Source organism: Mesoplodon bidens (genome assembly GCF_964165515.1).
Source record: "Mesoplodon bidens genome assembly, chromosome: 1".
In the NCBI taxonomy this organism is placed as follows: domain Eukaryota; kingdom Metazoa; phylum Chordata; class Mammalia; order Artiodactyla; family Ziphiidae; genus Mesoplodon; species Mesoplodon bidens.
The window spans coordinates 17537916-17555076 of NC_138176.1; the positions used below are offsets into that span (position 1 = coordinate 17537916).

General features: G+C 49.7%; 1 protein-coding gene across 1 annotated transcript in view; it reads left to right on the top strand.

Moving 5' to 3' along the window:
• NRAP (nebulin related anchoring protein) overlaps positions 1 to 17161 on the top strand; it is a gene marked incomplete at both ends in the record, with an annotated part of 71588 nt that overhangs the window by 44516 nt on the left and 9911 nt on the right. The window contains 9 exon segments of the mRNA XM_081228337.1: positions 537 to 641; positions 1972 to 2079; positions 2602 to 2715; positions 4398 to 4595; positions 6289 to 6393; positions 7638 to 7736; positions 9871 to 9975; positions 10321 to 10428; positions 11274 to 11585. Of these exon segments, the coding sequence (XP_081084463.1) occupies positions 537 to 641; positions 1972 to 2079; positions 2602 to 2715; positions 4398 to 4595; positions 6289 to 6393; positions 7638 to 7736; positions 9871 to 9975; positions 10321 to 10428; positions 11274 to 11585 (1254 nt within the window).

Sequence of the window (17161 nt, forward strand, 5' to 3'; positions counted from 1 at the left end):
TGTCATTGCTAACTACTAGAATTATCATAAGCCCAGATAAGAGTTCTAGATGAATAGCGCCCCAGATCCACCCAGGAAACGTTTATTAGCACAAGATTCCTTGAGATGGCAGGAGGGGAGGAGGGTAGAAAGAAGGTCCAGAGAAAATCTCACCTGTGGAATAGCCATTTTCTCTTGTGCCTGCTGGATTTTGATGTCCTCTCTCCTAGCTTATAGTTAATAACGAAATTACTAGATGCTAACCAGCCATCATTTTCTCATTTGACACCCATCTCAGCAGTATGCTACCAGTGGAGTATTAACTGAGAGGAAAGTTTCAGCCTGTCATGTTCTGGGCTGGGAACTAGAACTCCGGAGGGAATGAAGTGCATGTCACCGCGCTTAGCCGTACGAGCCAGGGAGGGGCAGGGCGCCCAAGATCTCGTCTCTATGCGGAGGTGGCAGCTGCAGTGCCCTTGTCTCCTGGAGTGTAACTTGGCTGATGGCTGTATGGGGGAGGCTTCTGGGTTTAATGCAAAACCTCTCTCCATCCACAGAGGTTATACAGGGAACAAGGAGAAAACGTAAAGCATCATTACACACAGACAGCAGATCTCCCTGAAGTCCTGCTGGCCAAGCTGAATGCCATGAATATCAGTGAGGTGAGGCTGAGGGGGGGTGGGGGGCTGGGTTTTTTTTTTTTTTTTTTTTATCGCCGAGCTGTGAAGCAACGTCACAACTCCACCACTGGACTTCAAAGGTGTTGCCATCAACACCTGAAACTTTCTGTGAATCCAGGGCACTAGGCAATTCCTCTTCTTTGGCTAGTTCAGCAGCCTCTGCCATTTACTTCTAAGACCTTTCTCTTCAACTTCCCTATCCAGTCCTCACCAGCCTAGCATATAACCTGACTTCCTAACCCAGCAAAGAATTGAGGCCACTGGGTATACGTGACAGAAATCCCTGACCACCCTTCCCTAAGATTTCCTATTTGTATTCCTATATCTTCTCCCACCTCCAGTATCAGACATATTTATTTCTTATTACTGCTGTGAAAAGTACCACAAACGTAGTGGCTGAAAAACGACACAGATTTATTCTTACACAGTTCCAGAGATCAGAAGTCCAAAAGGAGTCTTACAGGGCTAAAATCAAGATATCAGTAGAGCTACTTTCCTCCGAAGAATCCAAGAAAGAATCAATTCCTTGGCTCTTCTGGCTTCTGGTGGCACCAGCATTCATTGGTTTATGGCCACATCACCGAATCACTGCTTACATGGACACAGTTGGGGGGCTGGTTCTAATTACTGGAGGTCCAGGGACCTGCACGGTCGTACTGCATCCCATGCTCAGAAGCATCCTGTTCTTCCCCACTTGGTTTAATGCTGTGCTGTCACCATGTTGAAATTTGTTAAGATTTCTGAACAAGGGGCCCTATGTTGTCCTTTGCATTGGGCCCTGCAAATTACGTCGCTGGTCCTGCAGAAGAATCAAGCTCATTGATAAGGATGAGACTAGGAGAACTTCCTTAGTGCAAAGGACATTGGTACTGAGGGGCTGGAATATGGGAGCATCAGAATATAGATGAAGACATCCAGCCAAAGAGAGACTTGGGAGACTTAACTGTTCCCTTCCATCACCCCTATCAGCACCCACTTTCCTCTTCTTCAGTAGAGACAGTCGTTCCTCTTTATTCTCCATCAAGAGCTGTGCATACGCAGCCTCATGCCTCCTCCTTCCCGTCAACTGCTGCTCAGAGCGATCTGGTTCTGACGCCAAAGCTCTTGCTTTTTAAACCCACCCCCACAGCTCTCCCCTCCAGGGGTGGACATAAGGCAGGATCCAACTCTCTGTTGGTTTTTGCTAAGCCACAGTGATCTCTCACTGGGGGAAAAAGACTCCACAAGAAACCAGATTCTCGTTTTGATAATGGGAGTTCAGGAAACCACCAGGTCACAGGAGGGTCTTTACTGGTGCACATCTTCTCGACAGACGCGTTACAAGGAATCCTGGAGCAAACTTCGAGACGGTGGCTATAAACTGAGATTGGATGCCATTCCGTTCCAGGCAGCGAAGGCTTCTGGTGAAATCATAAGTGATGTAAGCCTCCACCTCCCTTCCTAGGACAATGTTTAATCCTCACCAATTTTTATTCCCTTTGCCCCTAACCCCTGCCTTCTTTTGCCTGTGGATAACATCCTCTGCTCTCCCAACTGACTGTGAGAAAGAACATACCTTATTACAACAACAGCAAAAATCCCCCAGCCAGGGTACAAAGCTGATGCTGGACTGTAAATATGGACCCCCGGCAGATGAAATGCACCCTCCACCAAGCGCTTTCCTAAAGCAGGTCCACGTGAAGGGACTGTTAACAATGTACCCACCGTCCTCCAGTGTGGGCGGCCCAAGCACTCTCATGTCCTGCCATTTCATATCCCAGCTCTTTAGTCATTGGGAGGCTTGCATATGAAAGAATAGGCCTTTTGACGACTCCCGCGCCTTTTCTTTTAACTCACCCAGTTACTGTCAAAAGAACAAAACATTTTCACCCAATACCCACCTCTTCCATTCCGTGTCCCTTGTCCCCGAGCTGTTACTGTCTCCCGCTCTCTTTCCCTTTAGTGCAAATACAAAGAGGCATTTGAGAAAATGAAAGGGCAGATGCTCGGCTCCCGGAGCTTGGAAGATGATATCAGCCTTGCGCATTCAGTGTACGCGAGCTCTCTGCAAAGCCAAGTAAGTGGGAGAGAACGCAGTGGAGCTGGGGCCCCCCCCACCTAATGACGCACAGCCGACAGATGTCCTGTGTCCTTCCGGTTGAGGGTATTGACTCTGTCCTAGCTAGCTAGGTGGTGTGGTCAGGTCCCTTGGCCCCTCTGGGCTTCAGGTTCTTCCTCAGTCAAGTGAGAGATAGGACTACTTGACCCCTTAGCTCCCTTCCAGGCTGGAATTTGATCAGTGACCACACATGGGGGCCTGTGGGCTGGATTTGGACTGCAGAGGTGTTCTGTTGGGTCTGCAGAGCGAATTAATTGCAAACCTTGCAAAACGGAAAACTTTACATAAAAGTTTTAGACTTCTGTGCAGAAGCCAGACCTGGATTCCTCAAGGCTGCTGTCGAAGTTGATTTCTGAGAGCCCCATTCAGAAGGGATCTGTACTCTCCTAGTCATGCAGCCAACCCCTCCTCCCCCCCCTTCCTCCTTCACTCATTTATGCTAACTGTCTGGCCTCTGGTGGCATCTGAATTTGTACCCCTTGATTTGATCCCCTGGATGCTGGCACATGTGTGTATACAGTATCTCCTTGCCCATACATGAGTTGGCTAATGGCTGTGATGACATCGAATATGTGTCCAACGTGTAACAGAGGACTAAACATTTTACATGCAGGGTCTCATTTAACCATCAACTTATTTCTAGGAGCATCACTTGTTCATCCTGGTTACTGATAAGGAAACCTAGACTCTGAGTGTCTCAATCCCTTGCCCAAGGTCAGCTTGCAAGGGCCAGACTAGAGCGTGCAGCTAGCTCGCCATCGCCTGCTCCTTCCACAGTTTCACACGTTCTCGCCTCTTTTGTCCTCTGCCTCAGTTTCCCTGTTTCTAACACTTCTCTCCGCTTTCGGTACTGGGGCGGGATTGGACATGAATTGTCCTTGGCTGTATGCTAGGGGTGGGGAGGGTGCGCGGAGGTGGGGGTGGGAGGTTAGGGACGAGTGGCTGGAGCTTGGAGGGCAGTGGGAAGGGTGGAGGAAGGGGCGGTGCTTATGCATCTGATTCCCCAGGAAGCCCAGAGTGAGCTTTGTGGACCTTCAAACGCTCCTCCGAGGACTGGGGCGGAGCTTGAGGTCTGGAAATGGGCCTCTCCCGTCCTCCCCCAGGATGCATGTTGCGCTCTTGGGAATACCCATCCCTCAGAACTGGCTTTTCAAGCATCTGCCCAGTGCTCCTGGCTCCCAGGTTTACTGGGATGTCATCTGATGTTTGAAGAAGCTCTCCGTTACCTAGCATGAGAGGAGAACCCCTGGTGTCTCAGTCTGAGCTTGAGAGGGTGATGGGGAGAAAGCGTGTGGAGCAGGCGGCGGCTTAGCCATGTGCCTTCTTGCCTCTGGAAAATGGGAAGATCTAAGGACCTGAGCAAGGGAACCACTGACATTATATCTGTCCCTTGAACTTCTGTATTTTCCCCAAGTAGGGGAACCATGGGCCTTGATCATCCAAGAGCTGGAGGTGGTGAATGGCAGGACCTGGAGACAAGCCCTGCTTGTTAAGCCAGTCGCTGCAAGCAAGGAGCACTGGCCCTGCCAGGAAAGCCTCCTGGGCTCACCTGGGACAGTCACGTCGCATTGCTCTCCCTCATGGTCCTGATGCAAATGGCGGCTTTGAAATAGCTGCTATTGATCTGTCTGCCCATCTAGGTGAATTACAGGAAAGACTTTGAACACTCAAAGGCACAGTTCCATCTGCCACTGGACATGGTAACACTGGTGCATGCCAAGAAGGCTCAGACCCTGGCCAGCGACCAGGACTACCGACACCCACTCCCCCAGTATACTTCCTTGGCCGAGGACCTGAGGCTCAGCTGTGCCAAGAAAGCTCACAAGTTGCAGAGTGAGGTAAGGGGACCGGGCCTCTCTCTCCAGGCTCTCTTCCTCTTAGATTTGACCGTGAGGCAGTGACCCACAGGCTGCTGGTGGCTGAGTGGGGCTTCCAGAGATGAGGAATCCCGTACCTGGCTTTTCTTTTAAAGCACTGCCCTGGTTGTTCCTGCCTTGCTCTTCATAAGCACAATTGCACAGATCTATTAACAACAACAACAGCAGTTTACTGGGTACTTCTGCTGAATTCCAAGCATTGTGTTTTCAGGCATTATCTCATTTAATCCTCCAAATAACCCTATATCGATAGTCTTTATCCCCATTTTACAGAGGAACTGTAGTGAGTCTCAAAGAAGTTAAATAGCTCATGCAAGATCATAAAACTATAAATGAGAAAGTGGGTGCTGGGACTTGGATAATGTCCAAGGAAGATGCTTTCAAGGCTCATGGTTTTGCATGTTCAAGACTTGCCAGCGGTGTTGCCTCGGGCCCCAGCTTGAGCTTGGTGCATCGTCTGTTCCCGGGCCACCCAACTTCAGAAGAGGCCTGAGATCCGCTGGGAGACTTGCTCAGAGCCCCTTTGGAACTGACCCACTTCAGGCAGAGGAGAGTGTTGGGCAGAGGGCAGGAAAATAAGGGTCCCAGAGACCCTTCCCGAATCCTCCCAAGGAGTCTTGGAGGCCTTCACGCCCCCACCCCCCGACCCCAATGAGGGCATTTCTAGCTCATGCCACCTGTTTTCTGAAGCAGGCAGGCCCAGGAGCATTGGGAAGCATTGGAGGATTTCCTCACTCCCAAGGAGATACAGAGTGTCTTCCCAACAGGCAGCAGCATCCTTTTTGGTACTCGCCTCATCTCCCAGCTTTGCCACGTTTCCGTGCCGGGAGATTTGCAAGTAACGGGTCTCTGCTGGAAAATAAAACAGCCCCCCCAAAACCCGCTTTCTGGTTTGGCAGAGCTTGAGAGCTGAGCGGTGCTCAGATCCGGGTTACTGTTGTCCACTGGAATTTTCCGCCTGTGCACAGCGTTTACTAAGTGACATAAACTGTCAGGAACCCGACAGCAGGTGGAGGAATGAGGGAGCAGCCTCGCTCAGCTCAGGGGCCCGTTTGTCACTTGAGCAGAGCCCTGGCTTCCCCTGCCTCTCGTTGCCATAGCAATTGGAAGGCAGCATGCACGGGGGCGCCTCAGTGGCCGAAGGGGAGTGAACTCGGGGCCCCCTTTAAACTGTCAGCCCAGACCCCTCAGGTACTCACACCACCTCCACCCACACAGACTCAGGCCTTGGCCAGATTATTCTGGATTCATTTATTAGTTCTTTCTTAACCCATGATTAATTAATGCCGCCTTCTGCTGCTGGGTTTTGTTTTGAAGACCCATTAAACCATTTCCACATTTGCCCCCAGACAACTGACTTTCTAACCACAATCCGCTCCAGCCTTTATTTTTTGATAGCCCACATTAAAATAAAAATCCACCAAGCATCCCTCTAACAGCTACGGAGACAAGTGACAGCAGAATTATTTTCTTCTGACCTACATTTTTGTTTCCCTAATGAGCATTTAAGTAAGAAGCGTGTGTGTGTTTACTGAGTGTGATGTATCTGGAGAGACTGCCTTGGCCTTGAGTTCTAATTATGATGCTGTCTGTCGTGGGTCCTTCCTCATTCTGCGAGCTTGGCTTTTCTGATTCCTCGTGTTGTTCCTTGTAGAATTTGTACCGGTCAGACCTGAACTTCATGCGAGGCGTTGCCTGTGTCATTCCAGGCACGTTAGACATTGAAGGGAGAAAGAGAGCCTCTGAACTCATCAGTGAGGTAACCAGAGACCCAGGACGGGTTGGGGGTGTCAAGTATATTCCACGGTAGAGGTTACCCAACAATCTGTTTGTTTTTTACTAAAGCCAGTTAGATGCTACACTGTTAGCAGTGGCAACTCACCCAGCCTCTCTCCTTACTCCCTTCTCCATTCAGACTGGATGCCGTTTAAGACAGCTTTGCAGATCTCGAGCCAGTTCCTATATTAACATATAAGAATTATTTGCTGGATCCTAAGATGTACTTTCCTAGGGTCCCTTTGAAGAGTGGCTCGTGGTACAATGAAAAGAGGGCGGGCTTTGGAGACACATGTAGTGACTGAAATTCCAGGCCAGTACTCATTTGCTGTGTGACCTCAAGCCAGTCACCTGCCCTCTCTGAGCCTCAACCTCTTAATCAGTCAAATGGGAATACTCAGACCTCTCTCATTTAGTTTTTGGGAGGATCAGCACTCATCTAAACACTGTGCCTCTCTGGGGGCTGTATATGAAATGGTTGCTATAAGCTTGGTGATAACTTCTTGGTAAATTACAGAAGTCTGGAATTCTAAGCTCTTTGAACTCCTGAGGAATCTTACCCACCCCTGGGAGGGCTCTGGGATTTCCATTCACGGTAGATAGGCATAACGGAAGGCACTGCAAGCAAAAGGCGGTCAGCATCCAGCCTGGGTGCCTCAGAATGGCTTACGCATTGATTAGAAGCTCTGAGCAAGCGGAATTGGCCTCACTGTGGGAGTTGAGATTTAATTTTGTGCTTTGCTTTTCCAGTGAAATCTCTAAAGCGAGTGGTTTCTAAACCTCATGGTGCATCAGAATCCCCTTTGGAACTTAAAAAAAGTCCAGAGCCCACTGACGATTTACTGAATCCCATCCCCTGGGGTGGCGTGCAGGCATGTGGATTATTTTAAGCTGCACGGTTGTTTCTGGTGCGCCCCCAAAGCTGAGGAGCCCAGGGTTTCCAGCAAACAAGACGTGAATTTCTCTAGTCGTGTTCACATTCGTAGCAAAGGACTAGATCTCCCTTTCCCATTGATAAGTATCTGATTCCATCCGTCCTCTCCTCCTCTCTGCTTCTTCATCCCACTGGCTTCTGAGGTCACAAGAGCAGGGGACGGACTGGATTCTGGGCCACAGACTAGCAGCCTTTGCAAAACGAGGTATTATAGCTGGTGCTTAATGAGCTCGTTCTTCTGCTGCTTTTGCATCTTACCTTGTCTTCTTATTGCCTCTTCTGTGTGAGCTCAGAGTAAATATCGTCAGCATCCCCAGTCACTCAAGTACACGGCCGTGACAGACACTCCCAGCCTCACTCATGCAAAACTCAGCAACCAGATTACAAACGAGGTAAACTCTTCGGATGACTTTGGGATGGGCTTTTTAAAAAACTGCTAGATTGTTAAAAAAATATGTGTGAATATTTGTGGGATTGGCGGGGGTCGGGGGAAGGATGGGTGTTTGCATGGAAAGAAAAGAATGTCATTAGACAGAGCCTCAACAGTTTCCAGAAGGAAAAAAGGCCCAGGAAGAAATTTGGTTTAGTCTGTCGTCTCATCCCCCCCAAATGTGGCCACAGACCCAACAGCATCAGCATCCCCTGGGAGCTTGTTAGAAATACCAAACCTCAGGCCCGACCCCAGACCCACCGAATCCACACGGTCATTTAACAAGATCCTCACGGGTTTCCTTTGCACCTGAAAGTTGGAGACGTGCTGGTCTGTCATTCGTCTGTTCTAGCTGGGCAGATATTGGCTAATCATTGCTCCACTGTCATTCTGATGATGGTGATGGGAAGGATTTGTGGTTGTCCGGGGACAGTGATACAGTGGGATGTTTGCCAGGCTTCTTGGTTCTCTGCCTCCTCATCTTCTCACTCACCACTTACCCAATTACCACTTTAATATTCTAGCAGAGGGGTGGGTCCCAGGGGAAAGAATCGCACTCCATAAAATCATCGTTCCAGCCCTACTTCTTCTTAGTGGCCCTCTGACACGTTTGAAATATCGAGTGAGCTTGGCAGAGCATGAAATTTCGTTTTTAAAATTCTCCTTCTGACTCTAACTTTTCAAAGTCAGTTGAGATTTGGGTATTTATATGTTAGTTCCAAGCTTGGAATAAGAAAATCCAGAGGGCTGTGTAGCGTGACATGATCAAGTTAAAATTCCCACTGAACCTTTCTTGCCTGCTTTGTGATTGGGGTGCTGAGGGGTAACAGTGCCTCCTGCAGTGGCCTCTGGCCCTGGAGAACTCAGCAACCACAGACCCAGTTCTCATCACGAGAGCAGATGTTTTCACAGCGGTGGAGGCCATGCAGCGCAGCACTGGTGTGAGTCTGCCCGTGGGAGGATCCCGGGATTTTAGTAAAGGATGCAGACTGGGGTTTGGGAACCTCCCTTCCAACCGGCAGAGCTTCTCCTAAATTTCCCAGATCTTAGTATTGTCTTTACACTGTGTCCTCAGCAAAAAAAAAGTCTGCAATGGGAAGAAACACGATAGTATTCTTTTTTTTTTTTTTTGCGGTACGCGGGCCTCTCACTGTTGTGGCCTCTCCCGTTGCGGAGCACAGGCTCCGGACGCGCAGGCTCAGCGGCCATGGCTCACGGGCCCAGCCGCTCCGCGGCATGTGGGATCTTCCCGGACCGGGACACGAACCCGCGTCCCCTGCATCAGCAGGCGGACTCCCAACCACTGCGCCACCAGGGAAGCCCCACGATAGTATTCTTAAAGGTGTTTTTCTTCCCTCGGCCTATTATTGAGCAAAGTATAGGGAAGGGAAAAAAATATCTTTTCTTTTACCCATCTTAGGTTCTCGGCTGGGACTCTGTAACAAAAGATAGATTAGCAAGAGAAAAGCATACACATTTATGTAATATAAGCTTTAGGTGGTGCAGGAGTCTTCACAAGGAAATGGAGACCGGGAGGGAGGGACAGTTAAACCTGAGCGTTTTTATTCTAGGTTTGATGAAGAGTGGACAGTTGTGGGAAAATGTGTAGCACAAAATGGGGTGAGCTAAGGGCAGGAAACTGGGGGACACTTAGCGAGGTCTGTTTGTTCAAATGCCTCTCGGTCCTTCCGAGGTCAGAGATGAGCTTGCTCCTTCCCTGTGTCAGAGAGAGGGCAGCTCCCACAGGAGGGGAGAAGGTCAGAGAGAGGTCTTCCATCTCCTGCTGCTTCCAAATTCCTTCAGCTTAAAATATGCACTACGCCAAGGTACCATGTTTTGGGGTAACGTGTCCTGAACCCCATCACAAGCAACTTGCAGTTTCTTCCCCATTCCTTTCACAGCACTCAATTTGACTCATGAAGGACTATCTCTATTGAAAAAAAACATCTTCTCCAGGCTGAAGGTATACCCGTGACACAGCAAATGGCCTGTTACAAACGTATTCCCCAATTGCAAAGGAGGGGACTCCAGCCCTGCAGAAATGCACAGCACTTACCTTCTTGCCTTTTTTTTTTTTTTTTTTTTCCCCTGCCCAGCGCCTCTATAAAGCAGCAGGCGAGGACGCGAGACACCAGTACACGATGACCCTGGGCCTGCCCGAGTTTGTCCGCGCGAAAGCAAACGCAGCCAACCTGAGTGATGTAAGCCTTTCCCGTTGCTGAGGTTGAGATGTGCTCCAAGGCCACATATGTCTGTGTCTGTGATGGGACCTAACAGTGACCCTGGTGACTTTCACAGAAACTTTAGACAATGTATCTTGTAGACAACTCATGTTAAATATACCTTACACAGATGTGTTGATACCTACGTGTCAGAGCCCACTTCCGAGAGGGTGCTAATGAGATTTTTCTTTGCAAAGTCGAAAGCTTTTGCTTGTCAGGAATTGATTCTGGAACACCACACTACAAATAAAAGGGGGTAGCATTTGTTCTTTGAGTCATGTAATTTTTTTTTTGAAAGAAGATCTACATGTGTTCCTACCGTAGGCAAAATACAAGGAGTCTTGGCGGAATCTCCGTGTTCAAGGCTACAAGCTGACAATAGACGCCCTCCCCTTCCAGGCGGCTCGGGTCTCTGGAGATATAGCCAGTGATGTGAGTTGAATGATATGACCTTCCATCCGGCCCAATTTCTGTTAACTTCATGTAAAACAATGTCTACAGCTGATTTTCCTGAATTAAAGCAAATCTATCACCATGTGAGACAGGATGTCACCTGCAGAATATATTAGTTATGAATGAGATTCTTTGACGGAGAGAGGGAAAGAAAGTCCCTGTTAATCAGAAGCTAAATGCAGGCAAAAGTCTCTAGCAGGAGGAAGATTACGATTTATTTCTAATTGCGGTGTCTAGGCAACGATCTTCCCGTAATGTGTGAACTGTCTGTTTTCTAACTCCACCCAGAATTAGAAAGAGAACTCACAGTAGAAATTGTAATTCGGCTCTCTGTAGTTTCCCACATCGGCGGTAGGATTTTCAGCTGTGTTTCAGCCACTCTGTTGATAGCATCCATAGCTTTGGGACATGAAGGTGACTTTCTGTTTCCCACAAACAAATCGCAGAAAATGTAGACTTCAAATAAATGGATCCTGTCTTTTGGGTTTGATGTTTTGCCAAGTGCAAGGGGATAAAGCACAAGTTTCTCTTTTACCCTTTTTGATAAATTCCTTTTGGGCACAGGACAAGTAAGGGGAGTGGGCCCCTCACTTTGGTTCTAAGGATCTGGTTTTAATTAGATGGGAGGAAGGGAGCAGTGTTTCTACTGTTCCTCCCCCAGGGAGGATGCATGCTCTCAGGCCAACCTCACTGTGGTTTTTCTTATAATCATCTCCTCCCAGTGTAAGAACAGGTGATTTTCTTACAGTCTGCAAGGAAAACGCACAGATGGAATGTAAGCGTCCCAAATGCCCGCCCCTGACCGCCTGGTCCCCCCCTTCCAGTTTCTCTACAGGCACGACTTTGTGAAGGAGCGAGGGAGGCTGATCGGGGCCCAGAGTGTGAGAGACGACCCCCGGCTCCAGCACTGCCAGCGGATGGGCCGGCTGCAGAGTGAGCTGCAGTACAGGAAGGAGGCGGCGGGCAACAGAGCCCAGTGCCACCTGCCCATGGACATGGTGCCCCTGGTCCACGCCAGGAAGGCCCAGGCCCTCGCCAGCGACCGCGACTACAGGACGCGGTGCCACGAATTCACGGCACTGCCCGAGGACCTGAAGATGGCCTGGGCCAAGAAGGCTCACGCCCTGCAGAGTGAGGTAGGGGGGGTCCGTGGATCACACATCAGTCCCCGACCTTCCTCCTCCCACCAGGCCTGCGTGTAAATCTCTGCTTCTTCCTTAGCCTTTCGGATCCCCCAAACGATTTGCCTGGTCTGTGCCATCTAGGTTGGAATTATTCAATCAATCAACAAATATTTGCTGAGCACCTACTATGTAGCAGGCACCCCTCAAGGCCCTGGGGATACAGCAGTCAACAAAAGAGTCTGAAAATACAACAGTCAAGAAAAGAGTCTTAAAACTCCGGGGGTCATGGAGCTTCCATTCTGTGGGAGGGAGATAAAGTATAAGTGAGATGTGTAGTATGCCAGATGGAGACAAACAGAGCAGGGAAGTTGGCTAGGGGGGTGTGAGTGTGTGTGTGCAACTTAAAATGGGGGTCAGGGTAGTTCTCACCGCAAAAGTGACATTTGAACAAAGCCCCTGAGGGGCATCAGCCTCAGCATATTTGAGGCTGGAGTGAAGCAAGTGTGTGGGTGGGTGAAGAGGATGTCACCGGGGATGGGGATGGGGTCCGAGACAGAGGCTCAGGGCTGGACTGTGTGCAGTAGGCATGGTGGTGAGGTGAGGAGAAGAATTGCCCCCAGAGCTGACACTCACTGACTGCTTTGCCAGTACTGGCACCCCGGCTACCGCACTTTGAGGTGGGGGCCACTGCTGCTCCTGTTTCACAGCCGAGGTCACGTGGGAGGGGCCGAGGCAGGACTGGCTCCAGAGCCCACACTCCCAACCCTCCCGCCATCCGGGGCAGGGGAGTCACACTTCCTATTATGCAGGTGTGGACGCTGAGGCCCAGAGAGAGGAGGTCCTGGCCCACGCAAGGTCATCAAGCCTGTAGGTGGGTAGCGCCAGCCACTGCCCCCGTAGTGGAAGGCTCTGGAGTCAGTCCCAGGCCCTTCCCAGCCTCGGCTCCCTCAGCCGGGCCGGGGCTGTGATGAAAATGTGGTCACGGTCAGCACTTACAGGGCGCGTGCACGTGGCAGGTTCTGCATCACGCGGGTGCCCGTGCATCGTCTCCCCAGCCCCGCGGCCCCCCTCGGAGGAAGTCACTCTCGTGTTAGAGCAGAACTCATGGGACTGTAGGCACATCAGTCCTTATCATCCATATCTGAGTTTCCCAGCTCAGGCGCTTTTGACATTTTGGGCTGGATGCTTTGTTGTGGGGGCCTGTCCTGTGCACTGCAGTGTCCCTGGCCTCTACCCTCTACATCTCACAGCACCCCCTTAGCGTGACAATTAACAATGTCTCCAAGGCTTCCCTGGTGGCGCAGCGGTTGAGAGTCCACCTGCCGATGCAGGGGACGCGGGTTCGTGCCCCGGTCCGGGGGGATCCCACATGCCGCGGAGCGGCTGGGCCGGTGAGCCATGGCCGCTGGGCCTGCGCGTCCGGAGCCTGTGCTCCACAACGGGAGAGGCCACAACAGTGAGAGGCCTGCGTACCGCAAAAAAAAAAAAAAAAAAAAAGTCTCCAAATATTGCCAGATACACCGGGGGACAGATCTGCACCCAGTTGAGGACCCGGTTCTCAGAGCTGAGGGCTGGTCTATATGATGCACTGAGCGTGGTGCCTTGTCTGTAGGAACACGCCAGTGGGTGTGAGCATTTCGGACTATGTTCTCCACCAAGCCTTCCGATTCTGGTGGCCTTCAGAGAAGTGGCTGCTTCTAGTTTAGTTATATTGCACAGGCAGAGTGTTGTAAACACCTAATGGATGATTAATTGTGACGACGATGATGTGCTTTAATGAACGTCAGGATCGTCTAATTATGCCTCGAGACTTGCTGGAACTGCAGTGTCGTGTTGGGCACCAACCAGCAGAGTGTAGAGCAGGGTGAGCTTATCGGTCCCCACTTAGGGCACGTGGTCACTGAAGCACAGCCCAGGACCCACTTAGAAAGCCTTCCGCTTGCTAGAAGGCCACCCTGAGGTCCAAGAAGAACTCATAGCATGACTTGGTGCCCAGCCCGGGACCCTCTTGTCGGTGGCCTATTCCTGGGGAGAAGAGAAACCTCCTGGGACAGGACAGGTCCTGAGGAAGTTACAGAGGCCACCGGGGAGAGGTCGGGGGCCAAGCTGGAAGCCCAGCTTCGTCACTCACTGGCAGTCCTTCCGCGGCCACTTGGCTTTCTAGGCCTCCATGTCTCCACTGGAACAGCAAAGAGGTTTGATTTAATTGGTGATCTCAGATTTCAGGATTCATAGATTAATGTTTTTGAAAATGTTGGCATCAATATAATGTCAGACTATTTAACTAAGTAAGGAACAATACCAAAAACCAAACCCTACCTCAGACTACCATTTATATCAGTGTTACTTCTGAAAAGAAAGGACTTTTTTTTTTTTTTTTTTTTTGTGCGGTACGCGGGCCTCTCACTGTTGTGGCCTCTCCTGTTGTGGAGCACAGGCTCCGGACATGCAGGCTCAGCGGCCATGGTTCACAGGCCCAGCCGCTCCGCGGCATGTAGGATCTTCCCGGACCGGGGCACGAACCCGTGTCCCCTGCATCAGCAGGCGGACTCTCAACCACTGACCACCAGGGAAGTCCAAGAAAGGATATTTTAACACTAAAAAAAAAAAAAAAAAAAAAAAAAAAGCCAAAGAGGAAGAACAAACTAAGACAGAGGGTCCTTCCCAAGAAACGCTAGTTGGCAATCTTAGATGACATTTTACCAAATGGGATATGTATTAGAATGTTGTGTGCTGAGAAATTATTGCCTCATTGAAAAATGACTGTGTTGTGCTTCCTGTATTGTTTTGAAACTTAAGGTTTGTTAGACTGGGGGGTCTTGGACTCTAAGATGCTGTGAACATTAGACCCGCACAGTGTCCACAGATGGTTCTGAGGCTTTGGTCTTCTCAGAGTCATCACTGAAAATCCAATTCCATGTGGTTATGTTATAGCGAAAAGGAGACAAAGGCTCAATATGAGCTCACTCAGTTCAGCAGAATCTAGGGTAGGAACAGTAGCCCTCAGTAGCCTTCAGCCATTTCTCCTATCCTCTTCCACCCAGGCCAGAAAGAATGCTGTGGGACTAGGTGCTCACCCCTGGGGAGAAGCTCCTCAGGGCCGTGATTGCTCAAGTCAGGCTAACCTCAGGGATGTATCTAAGACGTGTGCTCCGCCCAGGCCACGCTCCACCACGAATCAGTGCTGGTTCAGTCACCTCTTAGTCTTTCCCAGTCTGCCAGTCCACACTCCCCTCTGTGATCTCATGCGGGGGCTGCGGGGCATCCCGCAAAGCACAAGCAGGGACAGTCAAGGGGACAGTCCTGGCCCCGCCCTTTATGGCTACCCGGCCTCAGGAGACTCCTTAAGCTCTCCTAGCTTCAGTTTCCCCACCATCACAAATAACAACAACAATAACAATACCTTAAAAGTATGGAATGCTTATCCTGGGTCAGGCATTTGTTTAAATATCTTGCGCAAACCATGTCATGTAGAATCTAGGTAAGTACTGGCATGACTCCCATTTTTACAGTTGCAGTAACTAAGGCACCTGTAATCTTCAGTAACTTGGTTAGGGTCATAAGCTGGCAGGGAAATGACTTGCTCAAGACCATACGGCTAGTAAGAGGCAAGGTGGGGCTCTGGGCTCCCGATTCTGGGTTCAGTGCTCTCTGGCTCCCCCTGGTGGCTAGATTAGGAACCCAGGTGCCCTGGTTCCTGAGTGTTCTCTTAAGGACCACCCACGCAGCATCCCCACAGGACAGCAGCTGGTAACTCTTCTGAGAATCCGAACAACCATTTAAACCCCGACATTGTTCTGTAGATGGGAATAAGAGCTCGTCCTTTGAGAATGGCGCAAGCACTGAATGAGATAATGAGTCTAAAGCAAACCACACCCTATGCAAGGTAGCAAGGTAGTGGTTATGGTGATTCTTATTAATATGACGAATATACCCCTTCCCCTGGCCACCTCCTGGCTGCATCTGCTTATGTCATTCCGGTTAGAACTCAGGGGCTGAAAGCTGCAGCTCGTGCGTCAGCCACACTGTGCTCCGGGATAGGGGTGCCAGGAAACCCCACGTGTGACTCTGAAGGTGGCTTCCAGGCCTTCATATACAAGGGCAGATAGCGAGGCTGCCATGTGGGGAAGCCAGATTCAGCTGGGCATCCTGAGAAGGTCTCTTATTATCTTAGAATCCTTCTTTGAAACCGTCTTTGGGCCGATTCTCCTCGACCCTCCTCCTCTCTCTCCCTGTTTTATCGTGAAGTCTGGGGCAGGCGTGTTGTTTTTAGGGTCTGCGTGAATAGTCAAAGCTGGGCTGGGAGCAGAAATATCAATAGACAATTCATTTATAAGAGAGTCTAAGGCGCAGCCAGATCTTTGGGGAACCTGCATCTTGCCTTCTGACTCACCTGCGCTCGCACTGTTCAGCTCCACAAAAGGCAAGTTGAAAGCGTGCTCCCCCGCTTCATCTCACTTATGAAAGGAGCAAGGCCTGGCTGTGAAGAGGCCCTGTAGGATGATTCTCTCTAACTTAGAAATTTATCCAATTTTCTCTGTTCTTTATCAGAGTGGAAGGCAAAAGCTTTGCCGGTGTAGACTGAAAGATCGCGGTATAAAAAGCAATCTCACTGACATGGGGTTTTGAAACGTGCTCTGGGACCTGAGTGATGTCTCCCTGCACCAGTTGGAAAGCAGAGTGGAATTTGCACAGGGGCCTTAACCAGCAGACAGTAGATCAGAAACGGACCCTCTTTGAGGCCAGCTGTGAGGGGCACTGTGATTCCTGAAATGAAAGAAAACTAAAAAGGCCGAAAAGGCTGATTTCAGGAGTGGGTGTTTTGCGTTACAGCAGAGCTTATAACTAAATTAGAGAAAGGCTAGCAACTTCGTTTAAATCCAAATTTCAGATTTCCTTAGAGAATCTTTTTCCACCTTTAAAGATGCCTAATTTCCATACGGAGAGGAAGCAAAGCAACTGTCTCATGGTAGGTAATGGGGGGCAGATCAAAGAATGGTAATTAGATTTAACGTTTTAGGAGACTCCTGATCAGACCCACTGTCTTTTGTTTTGTTTTGAAAATGTCAAAACTGAGTTTATTTGATGCCTTAAGTTTCCCTTTTATATAAACAGGTGTTAAAGGCTGCAAGTTACATGTTCAGTACCTACGACGGACCCATTGTCTTAAAACAGCACTTACTGTTTTCTCCCCAGAATTGATGCTGTACTCCTGATCTTCCGAGTCCTTAAAAGGAAGAAGGTGGATAAAGCTTAAGCCCATTTGTGCAATAGAAGCAAATCATGAGTAGAAGTAGGAGAAGGGGTAAACCGAGGCACAGAAAGATTAAAACGGCTTGCACACCATTCGCCAGGTGTAGCCAGGTTTGTTCCAGTTTTGAGAGTCCTGCTATAATCGTCTTCCCCTCCCCCCACCACCGCAAGAAAAAAACAAATCTAACACATAGAGTGGCTTTTACCCCTCAGGACTCTCAGGTGTTTTCATTGAGAACAGAGGGGTTGTCATGACCCCCAGGTATCACAGAGAGAAACTGAGTCACATTTTGGTACAGTGATTTGCTCCGAGTCACAGCAGGTTTGATCCAGAG